The 23,514-nt window shown below is 35.5% G+C and overlaps 1 protein-coding gene across 2 annotated transcripts in view; it reads left to right on the forward strand.

Moving 5' to 3' along the window:
- Nucleotides 1-3,589: 3,589 nt before the first annotated feature.
- Nucleotides 3,590-23,514, forward strand: part of Pkc53E (Protein C kinase 53E) — a 63,665-nt gene continuing 43,740 nt past the window's right edge. The window contains exon 1 of one of the 2 annotated variants that reach the window (XM_011637336.2): nt 3,590-5,030. In XM_011637336.2, coding sequence (XP_011635638.2) covers nt 4,834-5,030 — 197 coding nt within the window. In that variant the 5' untranslated portion in view covers nt 3,590-4,833. The remainder of the gene's footprint in view (nt 5,031-23,514) is intronic. The other variant, XM_011637335.2, reaches the window with a different exon arrangement.

Consider the following 23,514-nt stretch of genomic DNA (forward strand, 5'->3'; position numbering starts at 1 on the left):
CTCAGGCGGCCATCGACTTTCCCACGATCATGCATAATACATGTGTCCGTGCGGTGCTGCCATCTAAGAACGAGACACTGCGCGCGACTTTCAATGAGAATATAAACTCATTCTCGACATAAATACTTTCACCGAATGTGATTTATTGAAAAAAAAAAATTTTTTTACTTGAGAGAAGATTTTTATCACGTTATTTTGCAAAATAATGTTTTAATGATTTTATCATCAAAGAGATCGTATTATGCCATTGCATTTATATTTTAAATTTATGAATCATATTATATTTATTTTTATGAATTACTTTTTAATGTACATTAATTCACATGTAGTATTACATGTGATGTAGATCACATGTAGTTTAGATTAAAACGGTCTCGCGTTCCCGCGCGGATAGCAGTCAGTCGGTGGAAGCGAGGACGTTGGAGACAGAGTTAGAATTAGATCGTAATTACGATTTAACATTAATTTATTAGAAAAAAACAATAAATAGCTGGGTGAAAATTACAGAGTATTGTATTGAGATCGTAAATATAATAGATCGCGAATTTATTTAATATTTAATTCCTGGCCGTGATCGGACAGGACGGCGTTTCGACGCGTGTTTATGTGTATTTCTTATAATGATGTATCGCTTCAACGGTCGACGCGATACTGTGTGTGTTCGCTGCGTGTGATTCGGTGATGCGGGTCGCGCGAGACGGTAACGTACATGTTTTCGCGAAACTATCAATGCGGACCTTTAAATCGCGAATACAGAATTATAATTTCGGGCGGCGTATTTAATCGCGAAGGAGTATCGCGATGAAGATTGCGACCACTCGGATCGCGGAGAACGAATCTGATCTCACTATTCTCGTGGGTAGAGTAGCGAGTCTGCAGATTGCCGAGCATACTCGGCCGGCTGGGGCAGACCCCAACACTCGGAATCTTATGTGATTATCTGTTAAAATTTGATAAATGTAAAAAGTTTTTTTTCCGGGAAAATAATGCGCTACTGATATCTGTTCCAATGTTATCCTTCAAAACATGAAATCTATCTCATTTTTACAATGGCTAAGATGAAATCCACATTATCAAACACACATAATTTTTTCAAAACATATCTTAAATGATGCCGTAATTCTCATTAGTAGTATATAAAATGAGAAGCCTGAGATACACCTTGTTACTAATGAAGTTGAAAGTTCTGAGTGATACATGAAAATATACATTATCCCTCATGAAAATGGAACTAGAAGATATAGTGCAGCAAGAAGATGAAATGACAGTTGAAGAAAGATCAAAAGAAGATTTTCTTACGGATAATTTGTGTTATGAAACACAACATATTTTATGATAATTTTATAATGATGATTTTATAATGATGATTTTATAATGATCGGTTAATGAAATTATTATCACTTCTTATATCACAAACACATATTTTAAGAGTAATATTATTACTTAATTTTCACGTCTTTTGACGTGATTTTTCTCAAAACAATAAGAGTAGTCTTTAGAATGGCTAAATAATATATGATAACATAATTATTTTAATATTTATAAGAAATAAACAATAACAATAAACAATAATTATAACAATAAAAAATTGATAAATTTGTGTTACAAAATAAATCTTAAACATTAAAAAATGATTATGCTATGAAGTACGTTTAGGAATTAGTATATAAGGACAATGTAAACAAATAAGAGTATATTTATTCGCATAAACGAATAAAAATAATTTTAAATTTAAAATACTATAATGATAAAATATATGAAGAATGAATAAAAGAAGTGAATGTTTTTATATGTATAATTAAAGAAAAACAATGAAAATTATTATTATTGTTATTATTATTTGTAATAAGCAGAAACAAAATTTTGCCATGCAAGCGTTACATAACAGCACAAACGATGCATATAGCGATGTTTTCAGATTCTAAAAAATGCAATTTTATAAAATAACTTTATTATATATGGTTGAATTTGGCATAAAAGTCCCTTCAATTTTTATTCTTAGGAAAAATTTAAATTACGTAAAAATAATAATAAAGAGTGGGGGTAGTTCCAAAAATATTAATTTTAAAAAATCTAAATATATAGTTATAAAGTACATAAGAAATAATAAAAAGTTTTGTCTAAAACATTTTTTTATATATCTTACCGTTTCGTTCATAATTGATGGAAATCAAAAATATAAGTTAGCCTTTGATTGTTTCACCCTTTAAAACTCCGATTAGGCACAAATAAAAAAATACGTGTCTCTTAGATTTTTGTGTTTAATAACATATTTCAAGGAGAATCAAATCGGTTACGGACAGTTATGACAAGTCCCTTGTTAGTAAGCTTTCTTCTCTCTCTTATAATTAATTGCTTTTTTCTCTTGCATTAAAAATAAAAAGATTTTTTTCTACAAAATTATCTGAATACTAAATATAACAAAATTATCTGAGATTATGAGACAGAGAACCGATAATACAAAATCAAACTTTTGCATTTGAACTAATTAAAAATGTCACAAATATCGTTAAACACACATGGAAATCACAAGAAAAAAACATAACAGGAGATCACTATGCGATCGCAAGTTTAGAAAATGGCATGGATAAATTGAGAATTTGTATTTCATAGGTAATTAAGTATATGTAATTAAGAAAATAAATTTCTATACGTTTAGAATAAAATAGTTACAAAAAGGGATTAAATAGTCGCAACTATTGTTCGCGAGGGATGGCGGATTAAGCGGACCATGCATTTTTGCAGGCGAGTCGGAGACTCGTGCAGCAAAGTCCATGTGTATGCACGCCACGTTGAGCGGATAGAATCGCCCGACCTCCGGAGGGGTTGTTTTCTGTCTTCACGTAGAATCCGGCGCTTTCTTCGGTCCAGCGATCGAATGTCCGCGCCAAATAGATAGAAGTAACGAGAGAGTGGAGAGATATCCAAAAAAAGAAAGGCAGAGAGAGAGAGAGAGAGAGAGAGAGAGAGAGAGACAGAGAGATGAAGGGAAAGGAAGACGCAAAAGTCGGGGCATAGATGGATGAACGCAGAGGTCGAGCTTCCATCACTATCGCCACCACCACCACCACCACCACTACCACCACCACTGTCACCACCATCATTCTCCCTTCCGCCTTCCGTTGCCGTCGTTGTGAGCCCACACGGAGTAACGGGATGCATCCCTGCGTGGAAGAGGAGGAGAACAAGGGAAGGGCATGATTTGGATGTCCATAACTTAGTAAGAAGGAAGGAAGGAAGGAAGGAAGCAAGAAAGAAAACGGAAACGTCATACGCGCTTTTCCGTTTCTCTAATTTCCTTCGCCAATCTCGCCGCCGCAGCTCGCGGGTCTCGTGACCGCCACCGTCGCATGTCGATATTCGAATGCGCAGCGCAGGCTGAGCAGTGGCTGTGTTGAGCTACTGCGCCGAGAGTCTAAAATTATCGGGTAACCCGCGCGCACGGCTGCCGACCAAAGTGGAAGAGAGAAAAGAACAGAGGCGCGGCAGTCACGGAGTCGCGCCGCGGAACGGACAAGGACGGTCTGCTGCGACGTGGGAAGAGAACTGGCGGGAGGGGCGGCAGAGAGAGAGAGAGAGAGAGAGAGAGAGAGAGAGAGAGAGAGAGAGAGAGAGAGAGAGAGAGAGTTGAATCAGGTGCAGGGGCGACGGATCGTGGAGACGAGGAAGATGCGAGGTAGTATAGACAACGGAAGTGAGACGAGAAATTGCAGCGAGAGAACGCAAGAGAGACGGATAGAGAGGATTGTTAAGGAGTGAAAAGGATAGCTGAGCAGAAAGTGAGTAAATAAGTGAGTGAGTGAGAGAGAGAGGAACAGTGAGCGTAGTATATAAGGAGAAACGATCGTGCGAGACGACAGAGGGATGGAGACAGAGGGAGAGAATAGAAGAGAGACGACGCGACAAAGTTGACAAGAATAGTAAAAGTAGTATTCGCTATTACGAGCGCGGTGGAGGAACGAGAAGAGGGGAGAAAGAACGAGAAGGTGCGCATTTCGCAGGAGGAAGACGAAGAGAGGTATACGCGTAGTAGAGTCGAGCGCGAGGTGCGCACGCTGAAAAACAAGAAAGAGAAAGAGAGAAAGGGAAATATTTGTAGAGTAACAAAGACGGCTAACAAAGAGAGAGGGAGGAATAGAGTCCCGCGTGAAGTGGAAACGGACGGGGAGAGAAGGTGCGCGAAAGCGCAGCGCCCGGTATAGGGGAGGGGATTGACGAGTCGGCGAAAGAGAGACAGAGAGAGTGGAGCGCGAGCTATCGCCCGCGGCAGGACAGTACGCTATCTAGACTCACCTAGACTCACGTCGGACGTCGCGGGACACGCTGGACGGCTCGAAAGACCACGCGCGCCGACGTCGACAGAAAGAGCGTCTCTTTCTCTCTCTCTCTCTCTCTCTCTCTCTCTCTCCCCCTAATTCTCCCCACCATCTTCCTCGCGCTCCCTTCTCGTCGTCCGTTAAGCCGTCGCGCGCGCGAGACACATCGTCGTCGGTCGTCGGAGCCGTGTGACAGCTCCCGCGCGCGGTCTCCACTCCGTGCGAGTTCGATCGTCGTCGTCGAAGAGCGGAACGAACCGCGCGCGCGTAACCAGGAATACCAAGAATAAAACGCGACACCGCGCGGACTGACCGAGGTTCCGGGGAGGTCGGCGCCGTCCCCGGCGACGAGCCGCCCGCGAGTGGCGCGGGACATCATCGACGTCGACGTCGTCGGCGAGTCGATTCATCGTCGATCGGCCGGTCAGCGGTAGCAGCGGCAGCGGCAACAGCAGCAGCAGCAGCACACAGCAGCAGTAGCGGTAACAGCGGCATCGGCGGTTTCGGCGGCGAAACCATGGCGGACGATCAGGAGAATAACACGTGCGAGGACTCCCTCGGGACCGGCGACACCAACACCGCTTTCGCCAAGAAATTGCGGGGCCGGAAGGGCGCTCTCAAGAAGAAAAATGTCTACATGGTCAAGAATCACAGCTTCATGCCCAGATTCTTCAAACAGCCCACCTTCTGCAGCCACTGCAAGGATTTCATATGGTAAGTGCGAACGAATTCTCTGCGTCAATTCTCCGCGATTGTCATTCTACGCGACGCGCTAACTCGCGTGCTGTCTGTGTTGCTTCTCACGAGTTGTATCGATAGGTTATTTAAATGCGAACCTTTCTCTTCATCAATCTACAATACAAGGGGGTCTGATAAATTGTTCGACGGAACTGATTGATTTAAAAAAAAAAAATTGAAGCGTATCATATCGTTTTTGAAACGATACGTCCGTTAAATTTTAGAAGAAGCGTAACGAGATGTAAAAGGAAGATTTCGTACTGAAAAAAAAAAGAGAAAAAGACAAATAGACTTCCTTTCGTCTTCCGGGGATGTAACTCCAAACGACAAGGCGATCGGAACAATTTACCGTGACTTTCCCGGATTCCGAAACGCTACATAAATGTTCCCGCGCCTCCTATTCGTATTTTCGGCTTTGTGACTGTTACGATCGTAACTATCATTAGCCTCTTATTATTCGAGCGCGTTCCCGAAAATACGAACGGCGAACTATGTGCGCGCTGGCACGCTTTCGCTCTCCACGTAAACGTATCTATGCGTCGGATGCGTTCCAGTAACGATCGAGTTTGCATCCCCGGGAGAAGAGCAGGTGAACGCCTCGGGGAGAAGCTCATCATGGCTTGCATCGACAGGCCTGCACCGACTAACGAGGAATGTTCGTAAATTCTCGCAGTCGATTTTGACAAAACGCAGACAATAGACAATTCTTACTACCTGTCACAGTTGAATTGTTTACACCGCTTATCTTTCCGTTTTTTTTTCCACATTAGAGGAAAAAAAAGAAGAAAAATGAACAATGAAAAAAGCTAAAAGGAACAAGAAGAGGCCTAATTTTGATCTTATCTCCTGATGACATTTAATTTTACAATTTTTGAATTTATTTGAAAACATTTCTCTCATGCCAATGTATATATCGAAACTGCCGTATCGAAGTTACAAATATTTATTCTTTAAAAAAGTAAACTTTATGTCAAAATCGGTAGGAAAGGTGTTTACGATTGTTTATTCTTTAGAACGGAGGTATATTTTTTTTTTAAATAACAGCTTTGTAATTTGCATTGTAATTTACAATTTTATTAAAAATTTAAGTAACTCTTTTTGTACATGTGGTAACTATAATTTTGTTATTTTATTTGGATATTTGACATCGACGATCGAGAACGATCGGCTGCAAGTACGATTATCAGCGGCACAAATTTTATCTCGTTTATTTATTCTTCTCGCTTTGTCAATCAGCTTTTTACACGCGAGTTTTCATTTGCAATTTCATACGTAATGAGAGATTAATAATCTCCGCGGTGGCATATGGAACGATACGCCGTTCTAAAATTAGTACTCAATTAACATTGATGCAGCTAACGGTTCATGAGATACTTGAATATCTCGTTTTCTCTAATATCTCTATTCCATATAGTTGTAGTCGACTGATTCTCGAGATCGCTGATTGTCGAGATCGCGTGCAAAATTTTCAACGCCGTGAAATCGCGCGATTGTTCGTGACACGGTAGAAAAAAAACGCGGGGGAATTCTCTCTCTCTCTCTCTCTCTCTCTCTCTCTCTCTCTCTCTCTCTCTCTGTCTGTCTCTATCAGATCGTTAATCCGCTTTTGTACATGCCATTCGCTTCTAGCCACCTTTGGACCTTCGATGGCATATTGATAATGGAGTTTGGGGTTAATTATAAGCAGAGACACTCAACTCCCTTAGGGCAATGCGGTCTTTTTCAGTTAACCTCGCCCATTTTCAATCACCTAATGAGATTAACGTTGTTTTTTTTTTTTTTTAATCGAAACCCTTTGACAAATTACCTGATTCATTGATTTAAAAACGTTAAAAATGCATTCCTGCCTGCGAATTAAAAATGAACTAAAAATGAATAAAAAAATGAGCTGAAAATTATGAACTGAAAATCTTTTTTCTGCTTATACAGACAATATTATTTTTCACAATATTATTGAGTTGACAACTCTTTTTGTTATTTGAGTGATTTGTCATAAAAAGAAAAATCACGGAATTACGGAAGTCACTCATCCTATCAGAAACTTTGTTGACTTTTTTTCTTTTTTTCCTAAGTGCTCAAGGTCGACGCTGGAATAGTTTCTTCTCTCGTTGCGATGGCACAACGAGGTGCCGTCCATCTTCTTCCTCTCATCGTGGCGGACAGATGCATAAATCCAGTTAATAACTCTTTCGGGCTGGCCGGTCGAGCGGCCAGTGACTAAACGATCCGGCCTTGACGCACTCGCATCGTTCTTCCTCTGTCCGTTCGAATTAGAAACCTCTGTGTTGCGATGCGAGAAGCGGCGGCGCCGCTTCTTCCGAATACTACGTGTGCGTGTGTGTGTGTGTGTGTGTGTGTGTGTGTGCGCGCGCGCGTGTATTATAGCGTGCGTACGCGCGTGCCGACCTCCCATCGCTCTTCTTCGGGTAAGACCCTCGGCCTCGACCCTTCTTGGATCCGGCGATGAGAAAATTCGGGGTCCGCACTACTGACGTACGGTAATTGGCACGTTTGGTACATGCGAACGTCGTAAAACCAGTTACGTTACGTCTTATTACAAGAACGAAACGTTTCATGTTAATTGTAATCGCGCGAAAATCTTCAAAATTGCAGCTATTGCTACAACAAGTTGGAATTAGATAGAATTATAGAGCGCAATTTCAAATCGAGACTCGTATCACTGTAATATTGAGCAAACAAAGAATATGCAATATACCATTAAGATTAAGTTTATTCGATTTGATTGTTGAATCTATTCTCGAATCTTCATATTTAGATGATTTAATGATAACAATTATAAAGATACTCTTATTTAGTTATAAAATGGTTGTGATTTTTCGTATATTTCATTATTTATGTTTCGCGAAGGAAGAGTAATCTAAATAATAAAGTAACTATTTTATACAAGCTTATGGAATAGCAGTTCGAAATTTCGTTGACGTTGCTACAATCGATTTCCCATTTAGATTGAAAGTTCTCCGAAGGGCTAGAAGGACGAATGTTCAACGTCTGTGCATAAATCCCTTCTATTTCGAATTCACAGGATGACATTGGTTGTTTTCATTTCAAGATATTGATATACGATGCGTTGACATTTATGACGTCGGAACAGATAGGAGAGGTCCATTTGGACACTCCATATCATATCAGTGTTCGCAACGATCATTGTCATTCGATGATTCGTGGATAATTAACAATCGAGTATTTTTGCCAGACTTCTCTCGATAATTTTTTTTATTCGAATAATTTTACATATTCGGACATACGCTTAGACGCATTTATTAGACCATCATAATATACACTTTTACGAAGTTTTATTTGTTTTTTTATCGAAATCGAAATATCTTTAACTTTACTGTTTATTCTGTAAATTATTGTCAATTACAAAAACTTTTGAAAATAGAAACAGATTATATATTTGTTATTAACCGAAAATCGTCCGTTGCACGCTCATCCAATTCACAAAGTGACTTCCCGTTTGGGTGAAAAACGAAAAACGAAGGGCGCTTATTCAACATCTAAAACGGGATAGCTATCGATCGGGCCTCTCGATTCGCTCGCCGATCGACATACGGAGACATGTCGGTTGCGAAAAAAATTCACAGCGACGTTGTGTCCGGCATGATTTGCGATTGTTGACATCCACGTGTGTATTCGTGACCAACGACCCTGACGACCGATGACGTGCGCCGTCGCATTTGTCAGACGACATTCCGCGATCGCGAAGTGTGTGCATCGCGTTGGAGAAATGCATTTTGCAACGATGCAGCGTATCGCAGATTTCGTCCTTGTTGCATACTTGCGTCGAACTCTTTGCTCTCGGTGCGCATTTTCCTCCATCGACGAAATCAGAATATCGGCTGTCCGTAAACGACAGACACACGCTGTTGATATTAGAATCGCAATGTATATTTTGAAAGTGAAAAAAATATTTGTATTTCACTTTTCCAGAATAATTTTATACGAAAGAGGAGAATATTATTGGCAAACGTTTCATCGGAGAGAACATTTTTCTGTATTTTTCATTACATTAGAGTAGTGAATAAAAAATATTTTATAAGAAATACGTTTTTTTTTTTCGCAAAATTATCTCAAAAAGGTTGGATGTACAATCATATATTTTTTTTATTCACTGTATGTTAGCATTGAGGACTAAATGTGGGATCTACTGAAATCCGCAACCGTAATTTTTCTCCTTCTCTTTTATGGATGACTATTCCTTTTGGGATACAATATTTTCCTTTCCTTTACCTCTTTTTCCAATATTCTATTTCAATTCCCGCAGAAATTTAAAAAAAATTGCTGTTGCCGATATTATTTCGGCTTGTTTAAATTATCAAAAAATTCTTCTAATGATAATTATTGATAATAATACATTTAATCAATTATAATTTTAATATTGAAGAATATAAAATAACATTTTTAATATTTATTTTATTATTAAGATTAACAAATATATATCTGTAATATTTTGTATAAAAAATGGATTTGGTTACTGCGAACAATTACACGATAGCCATGTTATATATCTCAGGCGATTATCTTTTATAAATCAAAGTAAAGAATTTTATAATTATTGATAAATTTTTCGAAATGTTTTATTTTAATTTCTAGAAGATAAAATTTATTCCAAAAATCAAATTCGATTAATTGCTAAACACAATATTCGTACATTTTCTTAATATTCATCAAGTCGTTAATATTTCACTTACTTAATATATTTCACTGATGTGAAATGAATTATTTTAATTATGCAGGTATTAGTAACGATTTAATTAGAAGATATTAGTAACGAAGGTATTAATAAAGTTTGTGATATCATGGCCTAAAATTACGTGATAAGAATTAATTCTTTTTCGAGATTGCGCAACATTTTATTAATGAACCTACAGATATTAGCAAGAAGATGTGGATATTCGAGAAAACCAATTGACGAATACGGATAAAGCGTTACGTAAAAAATAAAAAAAGAATGATAGATTAAAGGAACAGGTTTGCAGATTTTTTGCCGGTAATCTTCGAATCCGATATTTTTAACTAATCATATTCCTCGGAATTTACGAATCTTATTATTTTCATGCGAAATGAAATCGATGAGGAAGCTGTGATACGTGTGTTATTATCTGCACTATTTTATCATTAAGACGAAAATAATTACATTCATATGTATTTATAGTTTTCTTATTTGCTGAAGAAAAAAAGGAATCATCTTTAATATTATATATTATGGCTCCGTTCCAATATTCACTGCCAGTAGTAAAAACCTATAATATATGTAACATGAATTCTCAATACTTGCAATGAAATGCAACCTATATTTAATTAGTTTTGAAAAGTTCAAAGTAGTATAAATTTTTTTATATTAAATTATAACCAAAATTCGGCCTTAATTATTAATAAAATAATGGATTTAAAAATGTATTTTTGTTGTATTTATTAAACTTGAAATTAAAATAATAAAGTTTTATATTCTTTATGTTTTAGCATTTATTTGATTATCAGATGTTTTTCAATCTATGAGCTTTATTTTGACTTATGACAGTTTCTTGAAGTACTTACATCATTTTCAGGCGAAAAGTTATATAGCTTTTCCATATATATAGAAATCTATATATATAAATCTATATATATATATATATATATATATATATATATATATATATATATATATACTTATGACAATTTCTTAAAATACTTACATCATTTTCAGGCAAAAAGCTATCTATATATATATATATATATATATATATATATATATATATATATATAGATAGCTTTTTGCCTGAAAATGATGTAAGTATTTTAAGAAATTGTCATAAGTCAAAATAAAGCTCATAGATTGAAAAACATCTCATGATCAAATAAATGCTAAAACATAAAGAATATAGAACTTTATTATTTTAATTTCAAGTTTAATAATTATAACAAAAATACATTTTTAAATTCACTATTTTATTAATAATTAAGGCCGAATTTCGGTTTTATATATATATATATATATATATATATATATATATATACATATTGTTCGACTTTTCGCTTCCGAACTACAAAACAATATTATAGTTAGTTTTACTTGCGCGTATTGATTTAATCGCACATAGCTTCCATACGTACACGTCGATGGTAAATAAGATTTATTTAACAGGTTTCCCGGTTTTATACGTGCGTCAATGCGGCTGTCGCTTTTAAAATCGTAAATCGTTATCGAGTCTTGCGGTTTTTTCCGGTCGCTTTATCGAGGAGGAAATCCGCGCGTAACGCGATCGTTTGATCCACTAACTCGTTCATATCTTGGCTACTATACGAAGTTAAAACCGCACCTATTGGCACTGTTACGGCTACATGCCAGTTATCTCACACGCAATTAATTTCGTTGCGCTTAAGTGACATATTTAACGATGCGTTAACAATGATGTGAAATTCACTGACGTAATTAAAACTGGAAAATAGTAAACGTGGCAGCAACGCAATGATTCGTAAAAAGAATTGTATTTTAATTTATTTATACGGTTAAAAAAAATATGTGTGTGTGTGTGTGTGTGTGTGTGTGTGTGTGTGTGTACATACGATTAAAAATATTTCTTTTTTAAAATTATATTATTCGATAAATCTCTCATATAATTTTATTTAAATTTATTATAAAATCGAGAATATTTAGTTAATAATTATCACGAGATTATCAAAATATGATAACTATTAATCTATTAGAAACTTGTTGTACATTGACCTATTTACGCAGCGGTTTTAGTTACTCCACTTGATCCTGTACTTAAGTTACTTGTAACTTGTAACAACTCTAGGTTAATACCACAGCTTTCCGAAGTGTCCTTCCAAATTATTGTCTCAATGTTACACCAATTTATGTTTAACACATCGATTTGCAAGTCAGTATTAATTATTCACTAAAATAGTGAACTTTCTTTATCCATTCTTCTCCAAAAGCTGTTTTTAATAAAAGTTAATAAAATTTTTATTCTTTTTGTGATTTAGATCTCTCTCAATGTCAACTTTTTGTTAAAATTTGATATTTTTACATATTCTTCGTTTTCCTACTGTCCTTTAAGGAAATCTCTTTTATTTGCATTCTATTCGCTTTCGAATTGGGTTTGCTCGCTTATTCTCTCGATGCTCGTAACAGTTTAAATGTAACCTTGAGGAATCCCAGATTTCGGCGTGCATCTCGTGAAAATACATTACGCTCACTGTACAAGTACGACATACACATACGCATACGTATGTATAAGCATGTAAGCTCTGCGCATGTAGGCCTATAAATCGCTGCACAAACTTTCTGTCCACTTGCCACTGACAGACTATCTCATATTTCGCGCACACACATGTGTGTACTACACACACGCACGCACGCACACACACACACACACACACACACACACACACACACACACACACACACACACACACGCACGCACGCACACACACGCACGCACGCACGCACAGAGAAGCATTCCATATACTATACCGACGAGTTCGCAGCGCATAGTTGTTGACCTATACTACACGTTCCTTTTTCCGTGATGGAATAGTGGTAGCCGGAACATAGATAACTAGAGTGCAAAGAGCAAAAGAAAAAGAGAAAATTCGTAAAAATTCGAAAATTTTGTTTTGAGCTTCCTGAATTTAATTTTAATCCAGAAAGCTTTCTAGACAAAAACGCGTTAATTTTATATTAATTTTATATTTTAAATTAAATTTATTCTAAGTTGAAATTACATATGCATTTTAAGGGATTCTTTTTTCGAACCGTGCCACACGGGATTTGAATATTACATTGGGAACTTCATGTATCTTCGATAATGAGTTTTCCTGCGAGGCGGTCAACTTCTCTTGTTAAAGGCGAAGACGCTGTTACTATTTCCATCCTGATGTTGGAACTTACTCGAAAAGTCATTTTCATCGACAACTTTATGACAGTAGCTCTAGACGGTAACTCTAGATCACACTTTACATTATCCCCATTAAAATTATAGAACAAACCAAATCAATCCCTGGACTTGGCATTTGCTCGCAAGTACAACTTGTAATTTAAAAAAAAAAAAAAGATTGAGGAAAGTCGAGTTTTTCTTTTAAAATACAAAAAAATATGAATTTTTTATTCGTTTGCATAATTTGTATAACTAAGAAGAGAGAAGTTTAACAAAGACATAGATCTTATGCCATTTCAAATCGTCGAATGTAATTTCTCGATAATGTCGTTAAAGTGATTAAAAAAAAGAAAATAAAAAATAAAGAACCTTTGCAGAGGAGAAACGTTTTGCGGATACTGTTGATTTATCGGTTCATTTTTCCTTCGACGTATCGGACATGAAGTGAGACGTAAAAGAACCGGGTCGCTGTGTGTCGACGTGAACGTAAGTCGTTTGTGAACGCGAAATCGTTCTTTCTAGATTTTATATTATTGTCGAAAATTAAATTACGCCTGAAATTAAACGAGTTTCATTAGCCGCATAGATACCCGATAGGAACCCAGATTAGCAACGCGTGATTGATGATTGGGTGAGAATAAATTATCCTAGCCGGTTGTTGTTTCATCGCCAAACACATGCGGACATTTCAGCAATCGCATCACGATTCACTTCGATCGCGGTAAATCGCTAACAACCACGACGTCATTATATCCTCGACAAACTAACCGGATATTGCTTCATTAACATTTGATTAATAAAAAGTAAAATATTCTCTGTGACGTAATTGATTATTTTGTTGCTACAAATCTTATAAAATTAAATTATTTAATATTTTTTTTATTTTACATCGATTAATTTTTATTGTTTTCATTTACATTGATAAGTTCTAAATTGTTGATTTGCTAGATTGTTATTTCAGTTTCTTTTTCGTATTTTTATCAATATGAAAACTATTTTTATTTGCAAATATTCATGTCTTCATTTTTCGTTCTTACAAAAATATTTTTTAAAAAAATATTTTCTTTTAAAATATATACAGGCGGTAATGATTAATCAATATTTAATGGAGAAAAATATATTTTTCTTACAAATGTTTTTCTAAAAAATGTTGACATATTGATACAATACAATGACTTTGTATCCAACGCACGTACCTTTGAAGAATACGTTTGCGTCTATTCAATTAGCATAATTTGTCTTAATCAGTCTGTTTATACCGCCAAGCAGAGAAAGTGAATAAATCCTTGGTGCAATTTTAGGATTATACTTGTTCTTACAAAGAAATTTTATATATATATATATATATATATATATATATATATATATTTCATAAAATATACATACATTTTCATAATATTGAAACCGTTTTTTTTTTTTATAAAAAGTTTCGCACATTTTTCATTTCTTTAGAGTAAAGTAAAACCAATGATGTTTCACAAATCAGATTTACAGACTTAAACTCTTTGTTCCTATTTTAAACTGCAATTTGCATCTAATCCATGATTTATTTTCGTCACGAAAAGGGCATTGCGCTTCCACCGTTCATTATGAAGAACAGTTTATGGGTGCTATAGTTACGTTTCCTCTCGCTGCATGCCTCTCAAATTCACTTGGGAACATGTTGCACGAAGCTCTGCGTGTAGTGCAACTCTGTAATGTGCATCTGTACACACATTGTGTAAAATGTTTTTGCGTATATATCCATGTAACTTGTGTATATACTCTTGTCCGGAGTTAACAAAGCGCATAGAAATGTGGAAAGGTTCTTTATCTAATTTATATGAATAAGTATCTCTAGGCTAGTATTTCTTCAAAATTATTACAAAGGAACATGATGACCTTAAACTCATATGCCTATTTTAAGTAACGAAAAGATATATTTATCATACATATATTTATTTATATTTTATTTCATATATATTTTATTTATATTTAAATTTATATAAATTTTATATAAATTAAATTTACAATATAAAAGACATGAAAAGGTGTATTTATATAAATATAAATTCGTGGCGTATATAAAATATATCTTCTTACGTAATATCTTCTCTGCAATCATCTTTTACTTTTCTCATGAGAATTTTTGAATTAAGTAAGTTAATGGATACGAAGGTGCGTAACGAATCCCGAAATAATCCCGCGTAATGCCGACAAGAAGACACTGGACGATGGGGCTATTGGGTTATCCCTTCTTTCTTCCCCGACGAAAGTTCACGGCCGCGCAGCTTGCGGTGCTTCGTTCAATCTGTAACGAGATTACGTCGCGGCAAACGTTCCCGCGGCGTTACGCAATTACGCAGCTGCGACGCCGACGCTCCTTACGGACATTGGGAACTTTTTACATTGGGTTACACGGTTCCCGAGGCCTGTTATATGCTACGACGACGCCCGTAATGAGGTCGTTGAGCAACGACATGACGACAAACCCCTTGAAAGGTTCCGGCAATTGTATTCGCAACCTATCACCCGTATTATATAAGTGATTCTTCATTTTCTTTGTCCGCAATGATCTATTTTTATCTCGATTACATACGCGTTAATGTAAAGTAAAGTATTTTACATTAATAACGAGGTGTCGCGTCTTGCGTCGAATTCAACTTTACTTTCCTTAGACAGTTGTGCGTATGGTTTTTGATACATATGCGTCTCTCATATTTTTAATTTTTACAATGCATTTTTTTTTTAAATTTGCAATTGGAAATATGCTATTGGAAATATGTTTTGATCAACCTGATACAGAATCGCTGGGGATATATCCTTTTACAAAAGAAAAAAAGAAAAAAAAAATGAAAAGTAGATGTTACATATATTCCGTGTTATACATGATAATCATATAAATATAAAATTTATATAAAATTAGATATAAAATTTATATTAAACAAGCAAAGTTATGTATTTTCTGTCTGCAATAGCATGGTCTCACCGCAGCACGTGTTTCAAATGTCCATCGCGTTTAACTTCCTGTAGATGTTTATATTATAAATTAATTCCCGGTATTATATATACAGATGCCTCCTCTGTTTTTCTTTTTTTATCTCGAGAAGATAAATTCCTGAGTCATTTGTCTACGCAGTGACAACGAAAGCTCAAGCGATCTTGGAAATCTATTTATTAATCTATGTCAAGCGATATATTTACGTCATGTCGTAAACAGTTACGCAATCTAGATCGGTTTTATTTCATATGACACATCATTCCGTTTCGCACCTTCCGACACGTGTACGGAATCTCGCTTCGAGATATCGACGGCGTCGCGGCGACGGTTAGGCAACGCCTAGGCGATGGCTGCTCCGGCTGCAATTGCGCGTTTTATCGTCAGCATCGGAATAATGAAATTAGATTGCCCTGGATAGAGTTACGAGTCGCCTGAAGTAGCGATAAACGAATGATCCACTTGCATATCGGCGCGGTGCAGGTGACCGCGTTGCATTGTTGGCTCGATCGAACGGAAAACGCATATTTCCTTCGCGTGTATTCGACACAATGAGAGTATCACATACGGATCTGTTGGAGTATCAGGTACCCTACACATCTTCAAAAACACTCTACTTTCAAATTTTTTTCGATACATTGAGCTGCAATCGGTTGATTACTCTGTAATCTGTATCGCATATCGTTTTCCAGATTAAGGCTGTATTCAGGATTTTAATAAGTGAATTTTGAAAGAAGATAAAATCCATGGGATTTGTTTAAGTCCGAAATCAATTTTTTTAGATAAATCTTAAAAAGTATAGAAATATAAATTTTTTTTATGAATTATTATAACATCATTTATAACATGATGAAATTGAGACTTTTAAATAAAATTTGATATGAAGATTATAGAGAGAAGATTTCTCAATTTTATTGTCGCCTTGCTTTATGATTATTATTACAATGATTACTAACAATATAAGTAAATATTCTTAAATCTTTTATTAATTTATAATCAATCTTTACATTTATTTAGCTTTATTTATTTATATGCATTTTTACATTAGATATAGTTTATTTTATAATACAAGTAATTGTTAATTGTTAATTGTTATTTGTGTTATTATATAACACAAATAATATTGTACAAATAATGTTCTCAACTTTTATTTATAACAAAGTTAGATGAAATATTCTGTAATAATACATTGAGAAATCATTTTGTATTTATGTATTTAATATTTCTCAATATTCTTACAAAATATTTCCCATAATATTCTCATAAGTTGAAAGAATTTGTAAGATGAAACCAACGAGTTTTACCGGAATTTCATCGCGTTTTTTGTGCAACCCGTACGATTACGTCAAACTTTGCCGTAGAGCGCAAGATTACGTCTTTCCAACTGAACATGTTAATATTTGAGGAGAGTGGGCGTGCGAGAAAAAGCGATTTCGTCTTGCAACAGCCGGGCGAAAGTCGATAGTTTGAAGTGACAGGTCTTTAACCCGGCGATAGATTCGAGTGGAAATAATATAGTAAAGCCGAGCGGAAGGGGGGGGGGAGAGAGAGAGAGAGAGAGAGAGAGAGAGAGAGAGAGAGAGAGAGAAAGAGAAGAGAGCCTACTAGCCAGAGCTTTATGGCAGTAGGGCGGAACGAAAGGGCGCTTCGTTTGCTTTCAATAAACACTACCGGCCTGTCGACGTACAGCCGGCCTCACAAAAGTCGACGCTTCCGATGGATGACGTTGGAGGTGAAATGGAAGTGGCGCTATACATATACCGCCATTACACGTTGCAGCATCCGATATAGATGTACGATAGTTGTACGTGTAGGTATACGTGCATGCGCGCACTCTCCTTTTGGAACCGAGGTCGAACGCGAATCAGCTCAATCCTTCGAAATTGGCTGTCATTAGACGCAATATGGTAAAAACCTAGCGATCCTGCTGGTGCAATTTACTCGATTGATCCGATCGGTTAGGTTGTCACGATGCACCTACAGGGACGGATTTGCGATAGGAATCGTGCACGTAAGGAACGGGGGAAACTTGAGCATCCCACAGGAAGGCGTAATAATTCGCTTTGTAACCGCTTGTCAACATCTTAGGTTTGTGTATTGAGGATAGCGAGGCGGCGTGATTTTAGTTAGTCGGGCGGCTGGAAGCCAGTTCTTGCCGCGAGAATCCTAAAATTATTATCAAACTTTGGAATATCACCATTCGTCTCTCTTTCTGTGCATACAGCAGAGGATGCAAATAGCTGTACGAAAGTTACTAAGACCGTCTGCATATGCTTCTGACTACTTCACTTGATCCCATTTCGAGAATTCCATAACTTGTGATATTCGCAACTCTATCCCTCCCCCCCTCTCTCTCTCTCTCTCTCTCTCTCTCTCTCTCTCACTCACACTCTCTCGCTCGCTCGCTCGCTCGTAAACCACAACCTGGATTTATGAGATTTTTTGCCAATCAGTTTCAGAATTGGAGCTACCAAACTCTTTTTGGTATCAGCTTCGGAATTCCATCGTTATTTTCGTTAGCAGAAACTGGATTAACGGTGGAAAAAACACGAGGCGCATTTTTCGTGTTTTTTATCGAATTCGCCCGTTTTCTCCCTCTCCCTCTCTCTCTTTCCCTCTGTTTGCTTTCGTCGACACGGAGATACACATAAGAGCCGTTTTACCGTGGCGTGTCACAAGGGCTGCTTTGTGGCGAGGCCGCGAGGGGAAGGCAGAAAGAGGGTGGTCGCGAATCGATGAAAATCAAGGGTTAGAGAAAGGCCGCTCGGGAGGAGAGAAAGAACGGCCGAACTCGGGATGAAAATAGCCGGCCAAACTCCGACTTTCGTTGCACTCGTATACAATACCGTATTGTACATCGTAGCACACTGCCTCGCCACTCGCTCATATTATTGGCCACAAGAGAGACACAAAGTACTTCGAAAGACCTTCGTGCACGCATTTCCATTAAATATTCATATATTCATGTACATTTTCCTATTAAATAATCCTTATGTGTGTGTGATGAGAGAAGGATTATTTTCACGTTACATAATAACGTGCCGATGATGTAAAGAAAGATTGAGACTTGGTTATAAATTCTCAAGGTAAACTCTTTAATCAACGTCAGATAAAAACTTTTAATTACAATTGCGACTCAATGTCTTGAGAAATATTCTTATTATTAATTGTAAATTTAAATAAGATGTAAGTTATTAAAAACAGAAACATTAAGCTATGTTTGTCATGTTTTTGTTCTGATCAAGATTTAATTTTACTTTTAAATTTTGCTGTCTTTTACAAATAATAAATAAATCTGATTCGGTTCAGTTCTTTGATTTTTCTTTGTCGAATATTGACAAATTTCTTCAAGATGCCGTGAAGTTGAGAATAATTTTATATATATATATATATATATATAAAGATTGAATAATAAATCTAAATTAGATAAAAAAAAAATTAAAAGCGTATAAAATAAGAAATCAAACATAAATATGTAAAAGATAAGTTTTCAATTATGTACTGGTCGTCAGAATTCGAGAATATACATGTATATATGTGTATTCTCGAATAGACATATATGTATGTATATATGGTGTGTGTGTGTGTGTGTGTGTGTGTGTGTGTGTGTGTGTGTGTGTGTGTGTGTGTATGACATTGAATTTTAACGTGTTGTTCTAAACACATTATTGCGATAAATATCATCACATGCCTCTGTGATCGAAAGAATACCTGCCAGTAAGCAGGAGATCCAGATTCGATTGCAGACTGAGGATGTATTTTTCGCAAAAATAATAATTGTGAATTTTCACGATTAGTTCGTGGTCGGGCCCCGCCGTGACGCACACCCTCTCTTCTTATTTGGATGGGCAAACACGATGTCTGTCTAAACAACAAAGGCTCATAAGCGAAAAAAATCATTATTGAAGCTTTGTTTAAAGCAAAAATGAGCATTTTGACATGATTGACATATGATAAATAACCTGTCAACACTAATTCTATATAAAGATTAGAATAGAATTAGAAAATCCTCCATCAATGCAACAGCAAATTGCAAACAGCATATCCCTGTCGCTCAACATCTTCCAATACATCTTCTCCTACCAATACATCAAGACTCACACAACCAACAATTTCCCAGCAGTTAAGAACTCCTAAAACCAAAAATCTTTCCATATCGGAAGACTCAAATTAATTTTTATCACATTTTACTGATTATAGTGTGCATTACAAATTTTTCTCCCATAACTTATCAATTGAGAGAAATTTCCGTGGCAAAGATACTCTTGGCAGTTTTGACCGCCGAAGAGAAGACACGGGGCGTATGAAAACATTCTTCTGCCGGGGATCGAACCCGGAATCTCTAACATAATAGACCTGTGCACTGCTTACCATGCCACACTCGCACTTCATTCCCAATATAACTATTTCCTAATTCTTGGCAGCATTACCAACAACAAGCAATATGATTTAATAAATAATGATTTATATAGAATAAGATGAAAATTTTATACTATATATTTGAATTATAATTATGAATATATTGCAAAGTGAGAAAATAAGTGGAAATTATTTTATAATGGATTTTATAGTGGAAATTATTTTATAAAACAGAAATTTGCGACGTACTTATTAAATTCAAAAACGTTTGTCATAATAAATAAATTAATAGAGCGAAAAATTTTAAAAATTTTTGTCATTGAAAATCAGTACGATTATTATTGCAAACATTAAAATTATTACGCAATATGTTATTAAATAATTTATTATTATTGCTAATTATACTATATTGCATCTTTTACATATAATTTTATATACACACCTGTAATCATACATAAAATATAATTTTGATATTCTTAATAATATAAAGTTTATATTCATACATTATATATTATATATTATATAAAGATAATAATATATATATATATATATATATATATGAATTTTATAAATAATATTATCTTTTGATTATTATGAGAAAAAAAATACTCTTATTATTTTATTTTAAACTCAAAAGCAATTATTATGAGTTCTTTAATAATAATATTTGATATATGAATGGGAAAAGTAACATGAACGAACTACACAAAAAATAACAAAAGAATTGTGTAAAGAAACACATCGATTATAGAATTGATTTAAATTCAACATTCACCATTTCGCGACATTCATCTTTCGCTGCAGTTACTGCGCAACACGCAACGGAAGTCATTTCAGGAGCTTCCTTGCATCGTTCTATGTTGGTTATATTTCACTTCAGTTCACTTCATGTTTACGATGCGAAATTCATAGAAATGCAATTTTGTGTGATGCAAAAACCACGACTAATTCGTAAATTTATTTACAGAATATTTATAACATACAGAATATAGCACGTGCGATTCTGTTTAATAATTTATCGCGATATATTTAAAAGTGAAGTTTTTTGAAATGAGACACGTTGCGAATATGTAGCTTGCGTGGAAGTTTTAATATAACACAAATTTAATTTGTATATGTTTCATTACTTCGTCGCTTTACAATATTTTTCTGAAACGTCTCTCTTCGCAATACTTTCTGAAGAATGTATCATAATATTTTCATGAAGATCGCTTCACTTTGTAATATCTTTTGCGAAGCTCAATTTTTATTCCGAGCGTTGGCGAAAATTTCAATGTGTCAAAATTTATACAAAAAATCGGAATCTAAAAATAATGTATTTGAAAAATGCAAACTAACACGTAAGTAAAGCTGTTACAAAATTTTTGACTTGACTCTATTATCGTAATACTTTTATAATTTACGTAAATCTGTTTAACGAACTTTGGCGTTATCCACTTGATGAATCTAATTACAAATTCATAAATTATAAGATATAAACTGGAAACCGCAATAATTAGAAAATTTATTCATGGTATGAAATAACATTCCAGCATACTATAAAATTAATGCGAATTCTGAAACGTGTTATTTCCACGATGAGATTTGAAAAGCGAGTTTATCAACATGAATAATTGTTATATCATACATATATTTTTAACATTATTACTATAAAATTAAGATAATATTTATCAATATTAATTGAAAATAAATAGGATTATTATAATGAAATCATAGAGCTTATTATGTAATACACAGCTCTAGGTAAAGAATTCCTTCAGTTATTTTATTTAATGCATTAAATATCACCAGGGTATAAGTATCTTATATTCGCGCAGAAAAGATATGTAATATTATGTATGGCATTCTTGACCTTCGTGTGATTTTGAATGAACGCGCATTTTACATGAATTGTGCATCTTAACAATGCCGACAATTCTACTTGCGTACTTGACCCGATCGGAATGAATAAACGTTTACTGTATTCTTTTTAGTCGCTAAGTTCTCCTCTATCAGACAATGCGACGGAACAATAATAACATAACTATTTAGTTCAACACTTTTGTTGGTACATTTTATAAAATCTACAATGATTATTAAATCCGCCGTGCTTTTGTGCAAAGAGTGCATGTGGGAGTAAATAATCGACGAAAGAAATTACTGCGTTTTATTATATTAATTTATTACATTTTACGGTTACGCATAATACGGACATTATCATCCTATATTTCACTATTATTTCGTTTTATTGGATACATTGTTACTTTATTGCATTTTATTAGCTGCGAAGTCATTTGTTAAATGTATAATTTAATATCGATCTATTACCAAAAATGTATGAATTCATTTAAATTCACATTTAAATGTCATAAGTAAACGATTCATGACTTGGCGTTTCATAAATCAAAAATTATTTGAGGAGGGATGGATATTGATAAGATTTAAGTACGGATTGGCTAATTCAAGATATTCATAAAATTCTGATTATTCAATCAAACAATGATTCATTATGAATATCGACCTTCACTTATTATTTACTTGAAATTGTACTTTTTCTTACCTTGCTGCCTGATTTTATAAACGGCACGTTTGTAGTAGTAGTTAAAGAATTTCTTTTTTTTTTACGGATATTTTTACTTCTTTCGGGGAGCCTCTCCTCCATTATCCAATATCCATTCTACTTTTTCCCAGAAACTTTCAAGAATTGTGATAATCAGTAATATTTCATGTTGTCATATCTAAAGTATCGGAATTTTTCCATTGACCGTTATTGACAACGGAGGGTTTGCTAAAGTCTAACTAAAGTATTAATAGAGCAGGAAAGTGCCGATTGGTGTGTGTGTGTGTGTGTGTGTGTGTGTGTGTGTGTGTGTGTGTGTGTGTGTGTGTGTGTGTGTGTGTGTGTGTGTGTGTGTGTGTGTGTGTGTGTGTGTGTGTGTGTGTGTGTGTGTGTGTGTGTGTGAGTTTCAAAACGGTCATCCTCTACCGATCGAACGCTCTTCATAGATCGTCATCGATTATGATCAAGGATCGTTCGTGTCGATCTATACAGCGGATGATACGAGAGCATTCGTGATGGATGGCACGATGAAGAGTGGGAGGAGGAGGGAGAAAGGGGGGGGGGGAGGGGGAAAATTGAAACGCACATGGGACGGATTATAGCACGGCCTATTCTCGTCGGGTGTATCCTTTTCCAGCCGATCGGGGGAACTCTCTCGTACGAGCCACGTGGCTGTCGATGTCGATCAACCGAATCGGA

Source organism: Pogonomyrmex barbatus, unplaced genomic scaffold (genome assembly GCF_055798465.1).
Source record: "Pogonomyrmex barbatus isolate J1 unplaced genomic scaffold, ASM5579846v1 scaffold8, whole genome shotgun sequence".
Lineage (NCBI taxonomy): Eukaryota > Metazoa > Arthropoda > Insecta > Hymenoptera > Formicidae > Pogonomyrmex > Pogonomyrmex barbatus.